This window comes from Lithobates pipiens, unplaced genomic scaffold (genome assembly GCF_037356315.1).
Source record: "Lithobates pipiens isolate NorthernLeopardFrog02 unplaced genomic scaffold, aLitPip1_a1.2 Scaffold_3, whole genome shotgun sequence".
Lineage (NCBI taxonomy): Eukaryota > Metazoa > Chordata > Amphibia > Anura > Ranidae > Lithobates > Lithobates pipiens.
Genome location: NW_027507790.1, coordinates 131253216 through 131272907, shown reverse-complemented (window position 1 = coordinate 131272907; position 19692 = coordinate 131253216). Strand labels below are relative to the sequence as shown.

Below are 19692 nucleotides of genomic sequence, written 5' to 3'. Positions count from 1 at the left end.
GGCCTCACTCGTCTCTATACTCAGCAGAAAGGACCCAATCGCCTCCGCCACTACCGACGGCTCCAGTAAGCGGCGGAGGGCGCGGAAGAGCGGCGGGAGGGGGGTGGCACCTCTCCCACCGCCGATAACTGTGATCTTGCGGTGAACCCGCCCCGGAGACCACTGTTATCGTACACAGTACCGCCTCCTGTAAAGAGGAATATCTCAGTTGTGGCAGCAGCTGCTGCCGTTGCCAAGATATCCCTCTTCAAAAAAAAGTCGTATATTTACAGGAGGCGGTCCTTAAGTGGTTAAGAAAAGGAAAAGCAGATGAAAAACAGATGTAAAGATCCGTTTTTGTATTGGTAGTAGATGGTAAAAACTGATGAGCAGCTGATGGGAAATGGATGAAAACTCCCTCCATTGTTTTTTTTTTTCTTTGAGAAACAGTGACTGAACTGTTTAGATGAATGGTCTTCATATGTGAAATGGGCCTTATCGTGGTGTCCAGGAATTATTTATTTATTTTTTGGAGTGGTTTAATTTTTTGATTTGTTTTTTAGTATGGTGTGAAAGTTGTTGTGAAGCTGATTAAAAAATAAAATAAAATAAAAATAAAAATCACCCGGCAGTCCAAATATATAATCGATGAAGGGAAAGTAGGCCAAAAGGATTTTCACTTGAGGTGAGACTAGAGCTTGCACTTATCTTGTAATTAATCACCCAGAATATTTCCAAACTGATCCTTATTGTTTCTCTGTCTGTTTCAGAACAGTCATTGGTTTTATATAAGGCTCGAAGAAGGAATCTAAGGGATCCAAAAAACTTGCATAACTTAAAGTAGAAGTTCAGCCAAAACTAACTCTAAACCTAAAAATGACTATAGTCACCTCCAGTCCCCACTGAGCTGGCAGTGGTGGCTTCAGTGTGCGGGAGAGGCAGCCGACAACGGAAGCCCCATAGTAACTTTGTGGGTGATGTCACTTCTTGGGCATTTACCAGCCGTTTTTGGTTCTCTCCTGCACGCATCTTCTGCTGCTGAAAATTTTTTCCCTCTTTTACAGGGTTAGAATATTTTAGGATGTGGCTGAGAGTAGACTTAGCGTTAGAAAGTTTTAGGCTGAACTTCCACTTTAAGCTAAAGGATAAGTTCACCTTTCATAACATGTTACACCTATGTTCAGGGTGTCGGCCCCCACACCACCCCGATTCCCCAATCTGACAGCTAACGGGGATCTTCAGCCCCCCCCATCTAGCTGTCACTATTTTTTTTTAAACGTGGCTGAGTGCGGCTCTGCCCGCCCAGACATGTCACTCATTCACAGTGTCCTGTGAATGGGAAAACAACGTGGTCCAGCAGCCTTTGCGGCTGCCGGCTTGTAGTTTTTAATGAACTATCACGGCTCTGTGGAGCACCATGCTACGTCATAATCTCCTCCTGTCAGATTGTATCTTCTTACCCATATGGGATTTACAGGCACACAAATACACTGCCAGATCTACTGGAGACCTGCATGGCACCAGCAATCTGCTGATAACTTGTGCAATGTTTTACAGGCGCCAAAAAAATAAATGTACATTTTTATTTATTTTTTCTAAAAAGTGAACTTATACCTATAAAGGGTATTACTTAAAGAGGATCTCCACTTGTTTGCACTGTCACCCCCTCCACTGCCACGTTTTTATACTTTTTGGGGGTGAGGGGGCAGGTGCCTGGTTTTGACAGGTACCCGCTCCCACTTCCGGGTAAGAACGCTGGTCAACAACCTCAATTTCTGGCCCCTCCTCGTCCCCCCCCCCCCCCCCCGCTGCCTTCAAGGACACAGACCGGTCCCAGAAGACAGTGGGACCATTCAGAATGCATAGCGCAACTCATGCATGCGCAACAGGAAACCAGCTGTGAAGCCTGAAGGCTTCACTGCCAGTTTCCCTTTAATTACAATATCTGCACCCGAAGCCAGTTGACGAATCTGCTTGGGGTGCTGACATTGTGGGATCAGTGGACAGGTAAGTGTCTATATATTAGTATTTGTAGCTGCTGACTTACAGACTGAAGCTCCTCTCAACGCCAAACATTCTGAATTAATCAATGGCTAAAATCGTGCAATACTTCAAATGTTTACAAGGCTTAAAACCCCCTTAAATATTAAATGTTTATGTCCTATGAATATATACATGTTGATTGGCTATTGCTTACTTACAGTAATCTTGTGTTCTCCAAGTCTCTTTACAGAAAATGTATTGGCTCACCCATGCATTGTCTTGCGCCGTCAGTGCCAGGTAAATATAACGATTATTTGTAGTATATCTGAATGGTTATTTGATTTAACAGAACCAGTGTATCACTTTAAAGTATATCTAAAGCCTAAATGTATCATTTAATTTTGGATGGGGGGGGGGTTACAACACTATCAGTTGAAGGAAAATTTATTTGACAATTGTATGATCTTGGCCTTGGCTAATCAAAAGTAAAAGGTGATGAACTATTTACTCTCTGTATGGCAGTCTTCCTTCAATCAAAATGGGGGAAAAAAAATCAAGGCTGGTCCCAGAGGTGTGCAAGTCATTGAAGAGCAGGCAGATGTTTTTACCCGTCATCAACAAGATATCTACCTGTCTTTGACTACCTAAAGAGGACCATAGATGATGGGAAGAAAATTGCTTGATTCCCCCATTAACACAGCCAGTGTTTATGGGGGAATCCCTCCCGCGGAGCTGTTGTGTTCCCCTGCTGGGGGGGGGGAAGAGACGCTGTCCCTGCCTGGAGTATACCATGATTACTGCTTGTGGCTATAGCAATAATTTTATATCCCAAAAATCCAACATGCTGGTTGTACCCAAGTCGACAATGGATCAACTTAAGTAGAATCAGCCTGCCCATAAATGGCTTAAATGTTTTCAGTTACATTTCTTGTAATCAGTACTATGGGTGGCCATAGGCAGCACACATTTTGTCCAATTCTTGCTGAATGGATCCCACAAGCACCATTTGGCTTGACAAAGCCTGTGGAAATGCATTTTATTCGAACAGTAACTACATCCTATCAGATACATTCACTGTGCTGCAGCACCACGGTATTCAGATTGTCGCTGCTGCTAAAAACAATAACTGCCAGTGTAGTGTGGAAGAGGAAATTACTTTTTTCTTTTTTTTTTTTTTTCCTCCAGGGTAAACACAAAATTGATCCATGTATTGCTAGCTTAGGGACCTTTCACATTGATTAATTTTTCAGTAGCGAAAGAAAAATGCATGCCTTTCAATGCAATGTTTCACAGGTGCATGCTGGGAATCAGGCAACCAGCAAACGCACTGGAAATGCATAAAAATCTAATTTTTGATGCACTTTTTCAATGGAGCAGTTTGAAAGCAGCCTGACTCATTATTCTAATGCTGCCTCCTATTTATTTATTTTATTTTTTGTTGAGATTAGTGTATGTACGTGCACAAACCTGAGGGTTTAAACTGAATGGTGATTATGTTTTACAAGCGAAAGAAAGTTTCCATAGTGGCATTGATCTTGGTTGACATTCCTCATTTGTAAATGTACATCACTTGAAAGCTGTGAACCAGGCAGTTTCAGTGCTGTTGTTTTGAATGCCGTGCTTCCTAAATGAATCATTTCCATTGTCTGCTGGACAGGTCACTACTCATGCCAACGTCATACAGGTGTGTTTTGGTATATCAAATGGCATGTGATGCCTCTTCAGTGAAGATTTGTCACATTATTTCAGTTCCCTTTTATGCATCACTAGTGTTTACCAGGGAAAATGCTAGTGCGTGCGGGCTATCCTAGCTCTGCCTGTACTGAGGGGCATTCACTGGCACTGCGCCACATTCTGCCTTTTAAAACTAGGATTAACGTGGTTCTAAAGTCTTAACTATGTTTTACCTTAATGCATTCCTTGCATTAAGGCAAAAAATGTTTAGTCATTAGTATCCCCCCTCCTTTATTTTCCCTCATTCGATCTGCCTCTGCGCACGTCTCCAGCTCTTCTCTCCCCTCACTTCTGGGTCTCGCTGGCTTTTCTGAGGCAGCGGGAGCCATTGGCTATGGCTGATGTCAATCAAAGCCAGTGAACAAGGGTAGGGGGCAGAGGCCCACTGTCTGTGTCAATAGACAGCAAGACTGGGGAGCGAGTGCCCCCATAGAAAGCCGTTTTCTACAAGAGCGCTCGGCGGAGGGGAGGAGCCAGGAATGCTGGCAGGGGGGACCCAAGAAGAGGAGGTTCAAAAAAAAAAAGCAGCTTTATAACAGACATTTAGAACCACATTAACATTTTAAATGGTGTTTCTCTATGATTGTGCTAGTGAGAGTTCTTGTCATTCATGGTTCGGGTTCAGCAGACATAAATGTATAAACCAATTTAAAAAGTAAACTTGTATACCTGGAGGAAGATTTCTTTAAAGTGGAAGTCCATGCTAAAACTAAAATCTCTGCATCTATAGCCACCAGCATTCTGAGCCCTTGTACACACGGTCGGAGAATCCGTCGGAATATGTCCTATCGGGCCGCGTCGTCGGATAATCCGACTGTGTGTGGTATGCATCGGACTGATTCCGTCGGAATATCCGTGGGACCCAATTTTCCAACATGTTGGAAATATTTCCCGACCAGCTGGGCCGATCGGGCATACTCAGATCATGTGTAGAGAATTTTGATCGGACCAAGTGCCACACATGCTCAGATCAAATTCCTACATCAAAGCTATTGGCTACTAGCCTGAATGTAGTCCCATCGTAACGAAATTACGTCATCACGTTCTGAAAGATTGGATTTTTCGCCAACTTTGTCCAACTGTGTGTATGCAACAGTTTCGGACAAGATCCGACTGGCAAAATCCGACGGATTTGGTTGTGGAAATCTCCGACCGTGTGTGCAGGGGCTAACACTAACCTCTCTAGTCCCGTAAAGAAAAAAATCAGTATACATACCTTTTCTGCAGGCGATCCGACTCTATCCCATGCTGAGCTGTCAGCTCTCTGTGGAGGCGGGGGCAGAGGACACATCTGACAACGGAAGCCCCATAGTAAGTCTATGGGTGATGTCACTTCCCATTCATTTGTCGGGCGTGTCCTCTGCAGAGCTTCCGCCACTGAATATTGGGTCGGATCGCCTGCAGAAAAGGTATGTATACTGATTTTTTTTTTCTTTACAGAGCTAGATAGGTTAGTGTTAGAATGCTGCTGGTGGCTATACAGTGGGGATCGAAAGTTTGGGCACCCCAGGTAAAAATGTGTGTATTAATGTGCATAACGAAGTCAAGGAAAGATGGAAAAATCTCCAAATGGCATCAAATTACAGATTAGACATTCTTATAATATGCAGACTTAATATCTTGTACTGCCCCCTTTGGCAAGTATCACAGCTTGTAAATGCTTTTTGTAGCCAGCCAAGAGTCTTTCAATTCTTGTTTGAGGTATCTTTGCCCATTCTTCCTTACAAAAGGGTTCCAGTTCTTTGAGATTTCTGGGCTGTCTGTCACGCACTGCTCTTTTAAGGTCTATCCATAGATTTTCAATAATGCTGAGGTCAGGAGATTGTGAAGGTCATGTCAAAACCTTCAGTTTACGCGTAATCCCCCGTGGATTTTGAGGTGTGTTTAGGATCATTATCCATTTGTAGAAGCCATCCTCTCTTTAACTTCAGCTTTTTCACAGATGGCATCAAGTTACCATCCAAAATTTGCTGAAATTTTATTGAATCCATTTTTCCTTCTACTCATGAAATGTTCCCACAACCCCAAAGCATGATTGATCCACCCCCATGCTTAACAGTTGGACAGAGGTTCTTTTCATTAAATTCTGTGCCCTTTCTTCTCCAAACGTACCTTTTGCTCATTCCGGCCAAAAAGTTATATTTTAACCTCATCGGTCCACTGAACTTGTTTCCAAAATGCCTCAGGTTTGTCTATATGTTCATTTGCAAAGTTCCAACGCTGATTTTTGTGGTGAGGACGTAGAAGAGGTTTTCTTCTGATGACTCTTCCATGAAGACCATATTTGTACAAGTATCTCTTTATAGTGGAATATTGTACCACAACTCCAGTGTCTGCCAGATCTTTCTGGAGGGATCGGGCAGTCAAACGTGGGCTTTGAATTGCTTTTCTCACAATCCTGTTCTGTCTGATATTTTTCTTGGTCTTCCAGATCTTGCTTTAACTTCCACTGTTCCTGATGACTGTTATTTCTTAATTACATTCCGAACAGAGGATATTGACATCTGAAAACGCTTTGCTATCTTCTTATAGCCTTCTCCTCCAGCTTTTTGAGCGTCAACTATTTTCAGTTTCAGTTTTCTAGACAACTGCTTAGAAAAACCCATGGTGCTGATTGTTGGGGCAAGGTCAGATGAGTCTGGCCATTTAAAAACTTTGAGATTGACATCACCTGGTCTTCCCAGACGATGATTGAGAACAATCCATGACACTGGCAAGTCTCAGCTTTGCAAAGGGGGCAGTGCATGCGATAAATTCTGCAGGGTGCCCAAACTTTTGCAGATGATATTTTTTTGTTTTCTGTAATTTTGAAAGTGTAAATGATGGAAATAAAATCGAACTTTTTTTTTGACATATTATAAGAATGTCTAATCTCTAATTTGATGCCATTTGGAGATTTTTCCATCTTTCCTTGGCTTCGTTATGCACATTAATACACATTTGTACCTGGAGTGCCCAAACTTTCGATCCCCACTGTAGATGCAGGGATTTTAGTTTTAGCATAGGCTTCCACTTTAAGGCAGTATTAAACCCAAAACCAAAAATGTAATATATTGCAGCTTACTAATCTTGAAATTTACCATTGTAGCTGCATTAGTTTTTACGTTAGACTTTTTAATTTTTTTCCCCCCTTTTATTTTTACCTGGTGATCCGACCACTAACACGCTTCCTTTGTCTAAAAGAGGTTGTAACCCTAGGAGGAAAAAAAAAAACTCCTGTTCCTTTTTAAAGCATGAATAAAAGCATAGTGCTGTTGCAGTGTAATTTCTCCCTCGCTATGCTGTAAAATACCTGGTTGAGCCTGCCTGTCCCTGTTTCCCCCTTAGTGTACTGACCACGGTAATCATGACTGCCAATTCTTGATACCGTGGTCAGTTTAAATGCCTCCGTCATCCCACTGTCTCTCCCTCTCCTCCTTCCCCTCCCTGCTTGTCAGCTCAGTCTGTGTGTGAGAGCTGATCTGCTCCCTGCCCCTCCCATCTTCTGCCGACGCGATTTCTGCTGCAATATATACCCCCATTACTAGTGTCCTCTCTGTTTTAGGCAGATCTGAAGTTCTGTGGTTGTTTCTTTAAAATTATAATCCTAAAGACTACTCTGCAGTCACGTGACCTCCCTCTGCTGGCCAGCTGATGTCAGAGGGGAATCTCCGCTTCTCCCACTGCTCTCCTTAAAGTGGTTGTATAGTTTTTTTTTTTTTTTTTTTTTTTTTTTTTTTACTTTTACCTATAGGTAAGCCTATAATAAGGCTTACCTGTAGGTAAAAAAAAAAAAAAAAAATCTCCTAAACTTTTATGGTTTAGGAGATATTCCCCTCGCAATGAGCCGCTGACTGCAGCGGCACATGCGCACAAGGGATTCTCGGCTGGAAAGAAATCTCCCACGTGCATGGTGTGGGAGTGACGATATCGCTGCTCTGGCCACTCACAGCACCGGAGCTGCGATACCAGGAAGACATGCCGAGGGAACATATCAGCTCCTCCAGCGTGTATCGGGTGAGATGTTGGGGCCTCGTTCTAAGGTAAGTATTTCATAATGAGCTAGTATGCGGTGCATACTAGCTCATTATGCCTTTTCCCTTGCAGGTCTGAAAAAAAAATAATTTCAGCGCGTTTACTCCCGCTTTAAGCCCTGTACACACGATCAGAATATCGTACAAAAAAAAAATACTGCTTTCGAATCGATAGTATGATAATCCGATCGTTAGTACACAGCTGTCATCCCAAATCTTCCGAAGGGACCAGCACAAAAATTTTCTTGTACGATTCCAGATTGTACGGTTTTCATTTAAATCCATCTAGTTTTCATCCGAAAATACAATACAAATACACTGCAACACATTACATCACTTCTGAATTTTTATTCTGTCATACAATAATTTTCGTACTTTAGTTATCTATTCATTTTCGATATGGAAATTGGCGTCCAAAAAACAGACTATCATTCGTCTGATTAATCTTCCGTGTACTAGACTTTAGATTGGGAAAGGAGAGCAGAGGGGGATCACATGACCGCAGAATGGCAGTGAGAGAAAAGGTATTTATGATTACAATTTAACAAAAACACACCCAAAGTACTTTAGATCTGTATAAAACATGATACTAATGTAACAACCACTTTAAGCAGGCCATAATAGAATTTTTTGTTTTTGAGGAACATTTGTTTGACTTGCTAATCATGATAGGGTCAAATGGACTTAGAAAAAATTCTAAGGAGCAGGATGGGAATTTTTTTGTTGAACAAAGAAATTTATAACATGGGCCGTGCTCTTTGTTCAGTTAATTACATTCATTTCCAAATCCAATGTTAAAAGCAAACACAATTTTGAAGTACTTTTCCAACAACATTCGTCATGTCATCAGATGTACTGGGAATCTGTGTACAAATGTCGGTACAGATATTCGTACAAACGTTTATCTGATAATTTTCTAGTGTATATCCATCTTTTTCCACTCCACTGGAAAAGCAAAGAACATACGTTTGGAGAGCAGCAGTGCCAGTCTGGGGATAGGGTAGTGTTGGCAGACCAGTAGATTTAGATGAACTTGACTAACAAATTAAAGCCAAAGTCCATATAACGCTTTTTTTAGTTTACAGAAACAGGCTGGTTTCCCTTTTTGGATTCAATATTTTACATAAATGAAAGTGACCATTGTAAGCACCCCTGTCCGTTTTTTAAATGTTTTTAAATGTCTCAACTTTCTAACTGCTACTGTTCTGGGCAGCTTGTTCTGTTGAAAAATAACAGACTTACTGGTTGGATCACCAAGTGAAAAAAGAAATAAAACATAAACAAGATCTAAGAAGTGATGAGCTGTAATTATATAGTTAAATTTTTTTGTTCTTGGGTTTAATACTAATATTAATAAATATAAAAAGTAAGGAATTGGCTTGAAATTTGAGTTTATAAATGTAATACATTTTTTTTTGTCTTACAGGTTAACTACCATGCAAGAAACTACCATCTTTCACCGTTTAGCATTGTGAATATCATGTATAGCTTTACAAAGACTCAGGTATGTTTGCAATTTGTGTGTTTTTTGGTATGATTGACTCTTTTGTTGTAGACGTCTGCTCACCTCTAAATTGAGGTAAATTGCTAAAGGCAAACAGTAATGATGTTTGATCAGTTGTATTTTAATATTGTTTTTGAAATTTATCAAATTATATTTTATATAATTGTTATTTTTATAAAACCATAATTTTACTGAAAGCTTTGTTACAGAAAGCTAGCATGCTTCAGCGTGCGTAAAGCATGTTGGGTTGTCTTAATACTAGAACCCAGCACTAGGTTTTAGTTCATGGCCTGCTCCTATGGGATCTATAGAGAATTGTCTCTACCAGGAGAAGTTAGAGGGGTGTCCTTCCTCTAAGTTATTTAACTATCCATCAGTGACCTGGAGTCCTGCCATTTAGGTCTGTGGTCACCGAACAGCAGGAAACCAGACAGTTTTAAAACCCGGAATAAAAGCTTTCTCACATGCAAAAAGAGAATAAGAACTATTTTTCTGCAATCATTTTTATATTAATCTGACTAAAAACCTACTTAAGTCAACAACCTCTATAGTTATAGACCCTTGATGTCTCATCTGCTCTTTATTGAAGCTGTTGGATCACGCTCCATTAGCTTCTTCCCTGACCACAGCAGCCAGGGAAAAGTGACACGTCGCTTCTGGGTTCTTAGTAGGAAAGGGAGATCTGTCAGCAGAAGTTCCTTAACCCCCACCTCCCTCCTAACCTGGCAGCACCCACCATGCCAGTCCTGGGTCAGCCAATGGAACTACAGAGCTTGGAAAGCATGGGGGTGGAATGCTATGCTGATCCTGGGTCAACTAATGGGACTGCAGAGCCTGAGAAACATGGAGGGGGAACACGCATGGGAAGGGGTGTGTGTTTCCTCCAGACAGCTGACAATCAGCTTGTCAATGTGTTTAAATCTTCCCACTGCTGTCGCCAACGTATAACATATGTTGATGGCAGCGAAAGGTTAATGAACTTTGGTCTAAATTTTTGTTTCTATAGTTTCTGGTGGTAGACCTGGCTGAGCAAAATGTCAAATTTTTTTGAAGATTCATGCAGAAATTTCTCTTCTAATGTGATTAACGGCCATCTACTAGATGTAAAAATACAACTGGCAACTTACAAGATGATAGGAAAGAGAGTGCGTTTTACATAAACTCTGAGCCAGCCTAGCCAGGACTGCAGAGAACCACCATCCACTCAATATGATGGGTCCCGCGAGACGCAGAAAGATGTAGAAGGACTGCTGACAGCATGGGAGGCTCCAGGGGATGACTTTACATGTTGGATGACATAAGGGGCCTAGCTATGCATTTCAAAGTCGCCCGGCTTCTTTGTCAAGCCTGCCCCTCCACCGTAAGGGCTCATGCACACTGCAACCCAAAAAGCTGATTTTACAGGCAATTGAGATTTTATTTCTCTGTCTCTAAGAGCTAATGCACACTGCAGCTCAAAGATGTTCCTACAGGCTTTGAGCATTTTTATTTTTCTCTGCCTTGAAACTTTCCTCAGTGTTAGCCAATGTGTCCGGGCACACTATAGGCATTTTCAGGAGTTTACAGGCATATACATTTACAGTGCCTTAAAAAGTATTCATAACCCTTGAAGTTTTCCACATTTTGTCATGTTAAACCAAAAATGTAAATGTATTTTATTGGGATTTTATGTGATGGACCAACACAAAGTAGCACATAATTGTGAAGTCGAAGGAAAATGATAAATGGTCTTCAAAATTCTCTACAAATAAATATCTGAAAAGTGTGGTGTGCATTTGTATTCCACCCCCTTTACTCTGATACCATTAAAGCTGGCCATACACCATAACATTTTCTTATTCAATTTCCTTTTAGATTTACCTTCAACTGTGTGGTACAAGGTCCTGTCTGATTGCACACAAATTGAAAGTGTTTAGATTTGGTTTTGGTAAATCTAAATGAAATCTATAGAAGAAAATTGTATAATGTATGGCCAGCATTACTAAAATCTAGTGGAACCCAGTGCCTTCAGGAGTCACCTGATTAGTAATTGAGTCCATGGGTGTGTAATTTAATCTCAGTATAAATACAGCTGTTCTGTGAAGCCCTCATAGGTTTGTTGGAGCCCTCAGTGAACAAATCACATCATGAAGCCCAAGGAACACACCAGACAGGTCTGGCTGGGATATAGTTGTGTAGAAGTTTTAAAGCGGGTTATAAAAAAAAAAAAATATCTCACTCTTTGAACATCTCACGGAGAACTGTTCAATTGATCATCCGCAAATGGAAAGTGTGTGTCACAACTGCAAACCTACAAAGACATGGCCGTCCACCTAAACTGACAGGCCGGATAAGGAGAACATTAATCAGAGAAGCAGCTAAGAGGCCCATGGTAATGCTGGAGGAGCTGCAGAGATCCACAGCTCAGGTGGAAGACTCTATCTACAGGACAACTTAGTCGTGCTCTCTACAAATGTGCCCTTTATAGAAGAGTGGTGAGAGGAAAGCCATAAGATGTCCCGTTTGCAGATTGCAAGAAACCATGTGGGAGACATGACAAATATGTGGAAGAAGGTGCTCTGGTCAGATGAGACCAAAATTTAACTTTTTGGCCTAAAAGCAAAATGCTATGTGTGGCTGAAAACTAACACTGCACATCACCCTGAACACACCATCCTCACAGTGAAACATGGTGGTGACAGCATCATGTTGTGGGGATTCTTTTTTTCAGCAGGGACAGGGAAGCTGGTTAGAGTTGATGGGAAGATGGATGGAGCCAAATACAGGGCAATCTTAGAAGAAAACCTGCTTAGAGTCTGCAAAAGACTTGAGACCGGGGCAGAGGTTCACCTTACAGCAGGACAACAACCCTAAACATACAGCCAGAGCTACAATGGAATGGTTAAGATCAAAGCATATTCATGTGTTAGAATGGCCTAGTCAAAGTCCAGACCTAAATCCAATTGAAATTTTTTTCACTCTAGATGTGCAAAGCTGGTAGTGACATTCCCAAAAAGGCTTGCAGCTGTAATTGCAGCAAAATATGGTTGTAGAACGTATTTACTCGGGGGCTGAATACAAATGCACGCCACAATTTTCACATATTTATTTGTAAAAAAAAAAATTGAAAATAATTTTATCATTTTTATAAAAGCCACCCACTGACCTAATATCGGACAATTCCTCATGAATCGGCTGAAATTCTTAGTGTATGGTGGCTAAATTAAAGCATAGTACACAGGGGCTGGATGTTGGGCGACATTGGCTGGTTCAATAAAAAACTTTTTTTTTTCTTTATCGTACATCATAGGACACAGTCTCAAGTAATTACTTGGTGGGTTATAGGCCTACCTTCAGGTGTTGACACTGGTATAACCAATACAGGACGTTGACTCCCCTATATAACTTCTCCTCCTTCCAGGAGTACTTCCATTTTTTCGCCAGTGTCTAAGGTGTTGGTCACGAGTGAAGATGTGCTCTAAGGAGCTTCAGGAGGGATCCATGCTGGATTTAAAGAAACCTCCACGATCAGATCCATCCTCGCCACTGAGGCCATAGGATGGTACCTGGACCTCGATGCAAGAACGATGTTTTGCCTGTAATGCTTCTCTTTGAGAGCTGGTCCCTGGGAACCAGGACGCTTTTTGGTCTTGCTACATTTCCTAAAGCTGTCCTGAGGGGTGCTATAACAAGGCCCAAAGGAGCGGAACCCCTTTTAAAAGGGCCCCAGTCTTTGAGCGTGTGTTAACGCAGCCCGCCGTGATGGGTGAAGTTTGAATCTGCTGTTTCAGCAGTATCCTGCAGCGAGGATAAGGTAAAAAAAAAAAACGTTATATGCCTTAATGCCATAGAACAGCGCTGTCTCAGTATATGTGTTGTCCAGCAGAGGGGGTTCTTACTTTCTAAAGGGAATTAGCAGGCTGACTGGTTATCAGCTGCTTAGCAGCTAAGGGGAAAAAGTTATCCCATATCCTTAAAACTCTGCAGAGTTTAGCAGCATGCTGACAGAACCCCCCTTTCCTCCCCCTCTCCTCCTCTAGGAGTTTTTTGGCATCTTTTTATTACTCCAGTTATGGTAGGTATCCTAGCCTGCTGTGGAGCGGTATAACCGGCAGTTGTTTCAAAGCAGCGTGGGTTCCCTTTGCATAATACAGACCCGTATGCCGCTCGCGCGCACGAGCCAGGCATATTGAAACTGAATGGGGGGTTGCCGGAGGACGCAGAGGGGCGTGGTCATAGGTCACATGACGCTAGATATGAGACACAGTGTCTATCCACGCAGCGTTGATTACTGAGGGGGAAGCGTTGTGGACGCCAATCACATTAAAGCACTCTCTGCTACAAGAAAAATCAGCCTTCAGTCACAGCCAGAGTTCACTGAGGAGAGGAGTCTGTTATACTAAGAGACATCTAGCGCGGGGCACGTAAGGTTGCAAAACAGGCATTTCCAGTACAGGAAAAGAACTGTTAGCATGCATTGTTTGGCTAGAATTATTTATCAGATAATATTGTGTGTGCCTCTGCTTTTGTACTTAGCATTCTGTCTTCCAGACCTACCGTAAAGGTACCTAAGATGTCACCCTCAGGCGCTGGGAACCCCAGTCATGCCTCCATACGGTCTTCCTCTTCAGAGAGATCAGACATGGCAAGCCAGGGTGAGTCATTGGAAGCTAGTGGTGGTGCAACTGCTTCACACACTTCAGCCCCTGTATATGTGACTGAAGAAGCACTTTCCTCTGCCCTGCAGGGCTTAGAAGGAAGATTAGCGACTTTAATCGCATCATCCATCCAGGTGGATAGGAAACGTCCTAGATCCCCCTCCCCCACCTTAGACTGTTTACAGTCAGTGGAGGGTCCTAAAGAACTATGGGGACATGACAAGGTTTTTCCCGCAGATGATTGGGAAGAAAAACAAGCCGGTTATTCCTCTGCAGAGGAAACAGTACTGGGAAATTCACCTTCACAAATTGAAGTTCAGAGCCTTACAGAGATGGTTCGCTCTACTTTCATGTTACCCCTAACGGAGTTAGCTGAAGGTCCGGTATACTCTTTGGGATCCTTAAAACCTTTTCAGCCTTTACATGCATTTCCAGTACACGCATTACTTGAAAAGCTTATTTATTCCGAATGGGGTCATCCGGAAAAGCATTTTTCACCTCCTAAAAGATTCTCTAATCTCTATCCTATGGGGGAAAAATTCACTAAAAAGTGGAAGATTCCAGCAGTAGACTCTGCGATTTCCAATGTGAATAAAAGTTTACCTTGTCCAGTGGACAATGCACATATGCTTAAGGATCCAACAGATAAAAAGTTGGAAGGTCTGTTTTTAAAATCCTCTTTTTCCTTAGCAGGGACCGTAACTCAGCCTGCAATAGCAGCCATAGGCATCTGTCAGTCCTTAAAGGACCAGTTTACAGATGCCCTCAAAGAGCTCCCTGCACAACAAGCTCAGGAGTTGGCTGAGCTACCTAAAGCATTATGCTTTGCCATAGATGCAATAAAGGACTCTATTCACCAGGCATCACGACTGGCGCTTGTACTTGTACACATGCGAAGGACCCTTTGGTTAAAGGGTTGGTCAGCTAAAATGCCTTGTAAAAATCTTCTAACTGGGTTCCCCTTTAAGTGAGAATGCCTTTTTGGAGATAGTCTGAATGTATTTATTCAAGCTATTTCCAGCGGAAAGAGTACTCTTTTACCAGTCAAAAGAAAATATAAATGTCCTTCGTTTAAACAGACTTTTTCCCCAGTGCCAAGGGCATCCTCCTCTAGGCAGGAGCGATGGCCTTTGCTGTCGGACCCCATGGGGAGATCTCAGGGTCAGACCCAGGCACAGAGGAGGACCTGGGGCCACAAGTCTGCAAACCGGAATACCATCAAGGTGGGGGGAAGACTTCTGAGGTTCTCAGAAGTCTGGCAGAGGGAAATTCAGGACAGATGGACTCTCTTCACTGTATCTCTAGGATACAAGCTAGAATTTCGAGAGTTTCCACCAGCCCGTTTTCTCAGATCAAACATTCCGAGGGATCCAGCCAAAAAACAATCCCTGTTGCAAGCGTTGGACCGATTATTGGCTCAAGGGGTGATCATGCAGATTCCCAAAGAAGAGCAGAGTCTGGGGTTTAACTCAAACCTATTTACGGTGCCAAAGCCGAATGGAGATATCAGATCAATTCTAGATCTATGGAATCTAAATCAGTTCCTGAGGATCTGCTCCTTTCGCATGGAGTCAGTTGTATCTATCCTACAAGGAGGGGAAGTTGCATCTGGCATCCATCGACATCAGAGATGCTTATCTGCATGTCCCTATATTCCCTCCTCGCCAGAGGTTTCTGCGTTTTGAGGTAGAAAGGAAGCATTTTCAGTTTGTAACCTTGCCCTTCGGCCTTGCTACAGCACCTCGGGTATTCACAAAGGTACTTGCCCCACCTCTAGCCAGGTTAAAGGGCACAGGGCATAACTGTCCTGGCTTACTTAGACAATCTATTGTTAATAGACCGGTCAGTGGTTTCACTTAAGACGGGGTGTAGCCGTTTCAAGCAGTTACCTGGAAAGTTTGGGTTGGATTCTCAACCTAAAAAAGTCCTCCTTGAAGCCACTAAAGAGGCTGGAGTATCTAGGCATGATCATAGATACAGCCCAGAAGAGGGTGTTCTTGCCTTTGGCAAAGATCAGCTCAATACTGGAGCTAGTGAGGATGATCAGGTCAAGCAAAAATCCTTTAATTCACCTTTGCATGAGATTGTTAGGGAAGAGGGTAGCTTCATCGAAGCAGTTCCCTATGCCCAATTCCATTCGAGACTGTTTCAAAGCAGTATCCTGTCTGCTTGGAACAAGATGAATCAAACTTGGATTTGCCAATGCGGCTGTCCCCAAGAGTATCCCAGAGCCTCAGTTGGTGGTTACTATCCCGGAACTCGCTGAAGGGGAAAACCTTCAGACCAATTATCTGGAAGGTAGTGACGACGGATGCCGGCCTTTCAGGCTGGGGAACAGTACTAGAGAAAAACACTGTCCAGGGACAATGGTCAGAAACCGAAGGTACCTTGCCCATCAACATCCTAGAGATTCGGGCAATATAGCTGGCCCTAAAGACCTGGACCTCCAGGTTAAAGGATTTTCCTGTCAGGATTCAATCTGACAATGCCACGGCTGTGGCATATATCAATCACCAAGGGGGCACCAGAAGTCTCTCAGCTCAGAGAGAGGTGAACAATATTCTAACTTGGGTGTAAGAGAATGTCCCCTGCCTATCGGCAGTTTTCATTCCGGGAGTAGAGAATTGGCAGGCGGACTATTTAAGTCGCCAGTAGCTATTCATCCCCAAGTGTTTCAAGCTGTTTGCCAAAAATGGGGGACTCCGGACGTAGACCTTCTACGTCCAGATTCAACACAAAGCTAGTCAACTTTGTGTCCAGGACAAGGGACCCACTCGCGTAGGGAACAGATGCGTTGGTGACCCCCTGGGATCAGTTCTCACTGATCTATGCTTTTCCCCCGATCCGGTTGCTGCCTCAGCTTCTTTCCAGGATCAAACTGGAAAGAAAGTCGGTAATTCAGCACCAGCATGGCCCAGAAGGTCATGGTTCGTGGAGATCGTAAGGATGACAGTGGAGGGTCCTTGGCCCCTTCCACTAAGGCCAGACCTGCTATCGCAGGGGCTTATATTCCATCATACTTAACGAATGCTAAATTTAGCGGCTTGGCTATTGAGACCCACATTCTGAATAAACGTGGGCTTTCCAGGTCAGTTATCTCTACTTTGATTAATGCTAGGAAGCCAGCTTCTAGAGCTATATATTATAAAGTCTGGAAAGCTTATGTTTCCTGGTGTGAATCCAAGGGTTGACACCCTCAGAGATATATTATAGGCAGAATTCTTGCCTTTCTACAGTTGGGCGTAGAGATGAAGCTGGCCTTGAGTACTATTAAGGGCCAAGTCTCAGCCTTATCAATTTTGTTTCAAAGACCGCTTGCTACGCATTCTTTAGTCCGGGGTTTCATGCAAGGAGTGCTGCGGATAAATCTGCCATTTAGATCTCCCTTAAGCCCTTGGGATTTAAATCTAGTTTTGTCGGTGTTACTAAAACAGCCATTTGAACCATTACAGCATATTCCTTTAGTCCTCCTGACAAGGAAGTTGGTATTTTTAGTTGCTATATCGTCAGCAAGGAGGGTGTCAGAATTGGCTGCTCTTTCTTGTAAAGAGACATATTTGGTTATTCATGAGGACAGAGTGGTGTTACGCCCTCGTTTTTTTTGCCAAAGATAGTTTCAGGCTTTCATCTGAATGAAGATATTGTCCTGCCTTCGTTTTTCCCCAGACCATGTTCCAAGGAAGAAAAATCTCTACATTGTCTTGATGTAGTGAGAGCGGTGAAAATCTATTTGAAGAAAACTGCTCAGATTCGTAAGACTGACGTCTTATTCATTCTGCCAGAGGGTCCTAAGAAGGGACAGGCAGCGTCAAAATCCACTGTCTCCAAGTGGATTCGGCAAGTTATAATTCAAACTTATGATTTAAAGGGAAGAATTCCCCCTTTTCAATTTAAGGCACACTCCACCAGAACGGTTGGTGCTTCTTGGGCAGTGCGTCACTAGGCCTCCATGTCTCAGATCTGCAAGGCCGCAACTTGGTCTTCAGTACATACATTTGCAAGATTTTATCAAGTAGATGTAAGATGGAATGAGGATATCGCCTTTGGGCGCAGTGTACTGCAGGCAGCAGTATAAGTCCTCAGGTCTGGGGGTTACCCTATGGGTTGCATCTCCCTCCCCTCAAGTAGCATTGCTATGGGACATCCCACCAAGTAATTATTTGAGACTCTGTGTCCTATGATGTACGATAAAGAAAATAGGATTTTTAAAACGGCTTACCTGTAAAATCCTTTTCTTGGAGTACATCATAGGACACAGAGCTCCCGCCCCTCTGTTTTTTGGGGTGAGCGTATATTGCTTGGCTACAAAAACTGAGGTACTCCTGGAAGGAGGAGGGGTTATATAGGGGAGTCGACTTCCTGTATTGGTTATACCAGCGTCAACACCTGAAGGTAGGCCTATAACCCACCAAGTAATTACTTGAGACTCTGTGTCCTATGATGTACTCCAAGAAAAGGATTTTACAGGTAAGCTGTTTTAAAAATCCTATTTTTTTTTTCTTTTTGCCAGTCTGTATGGCAGCCAGTCTGACAGAAGCCTTCCTATTGGCTTGCTTCTGTTGGACAAGCATGCTGGAAAACCAGCAGCTGACCAGCTCCCGATCAAGTGCTGGCCGGAGTGTTCTGCCCCTTGTCAGAACACAACAGCTCGGTGAGGGAGATCGCTGTACTAATTTTGGGTCGTTAATACAGCGGCTCCGACCGGAGCTGTTTGGGTTTATTTATTTATTTATTTTTTTTTCTTCATTCAATTCCCAAAGAAAATATTAGTGTGTACTAGGCTTTAGACTTTGCTGCAGACCTTGTTTATAAAGAGCAGTCATGGTGCCTCTAAGGCAATTTCTGTAATTGAGTTGTGCTATTCTTGTCTGTTTAGTTTTGCCTTTACAAAAGTTTTAGTGATCTAGGGTTTGCCAAATGACCTAACGCTATCAGAGCTGCTTCATATGTATCTCTGTATTGTATGTATTAAAGTCCCTGAATCTTTTTTTTTTTTGATAAGGCAGTGTTGGATCTTTTGAAGAAATTAAGACTATTTATGTCTGTATGTCTTTCAATACGTATTTTGTTTTACAGTAGGCCTGTGGTATTATTGGTACTTGTGCTTATTGTTCTCTTCACTGATATATGTTGTTTATAAATCCATAGGGGCCAAGGGCACTTTGGAAAGGGATGGGAAGCACGTTCATTGTTCAGGGAGTAACCCTTGGAGCTGAAGGCATCATCAGTGAATTCACACCTCTGCCTAGGTAGGAACCTTTCACTGCTTTACACTAATATAAGTGTATATTTATCATATGCGTAGCAAGATAAGGTAATCAAGCACAATGTACAGCTAGACATACTGGTATGCGAGTAGTGGAACAGAATTGAAATGGTAATAACCATGATGCTTATGGTACATGAGACAATTTGAAGCACATATGTAGCACATTGGATATGATTCAACCAATAAACATAGTGGTAAGAGAGTATTGAGAAGGGAAAAGTAAAGGAAGAAGTGAAGTAGGAAGGTTGGCCTCTAAGCAAGGTGCTAAGGCAACGTGGAGACCCAACAGTCGCTGGATGAAATAGTGTGGGAGATACCGGTATGTTGAGACCCATAGATCCCATACTACAAAATTTAGACATGCTACTTTGAAATATAACCCTCTCTCTTCTCTCTCCCTCTCTCTCCCTCTCTCTCCCCCCCTCTCTCTCTCCCCCTCTCTCTCTCCCCCTCTCTCTCTCCCTCTCTTTCTCTCCCTCTCTCTCTCCCTCTCTCTCCCCCCCCTCCCCCCATTTTGTAGTCAAGCAGGTCTCTCAACTTTTTTATTTATTTTTTTGCAACTTTTTAATTCTT

The 19692-nt window shown here is 42.7% G+C and overlaps 1 protein-coding gene across 1 annotated transcript in view; it reads left to right on the top strand.

Moving 5' to 3' along the window:
• Nucleotides 1–19692, top strand: part of SLC25A46 (solute carrier family 25 member 46) — a 71571-nt gene that overhangs the window by 38260 nt on the left and 13619 nt on the right. The window contains exons 3-5 of the mRNA XM_077462298.1: nt 2202–2259; nt 9136–9213; nt 18999–19099. Coding sequence (XP_077318424.1) covers nt 2202–2259; nt 9136–9213; nt 18999–19099 — 237 coding nt within the window. The remainder of the gene's footprint in view (nt 1–2201; nt 2260–9135; nt 9214–18998; nt 19100–19692) is intronic.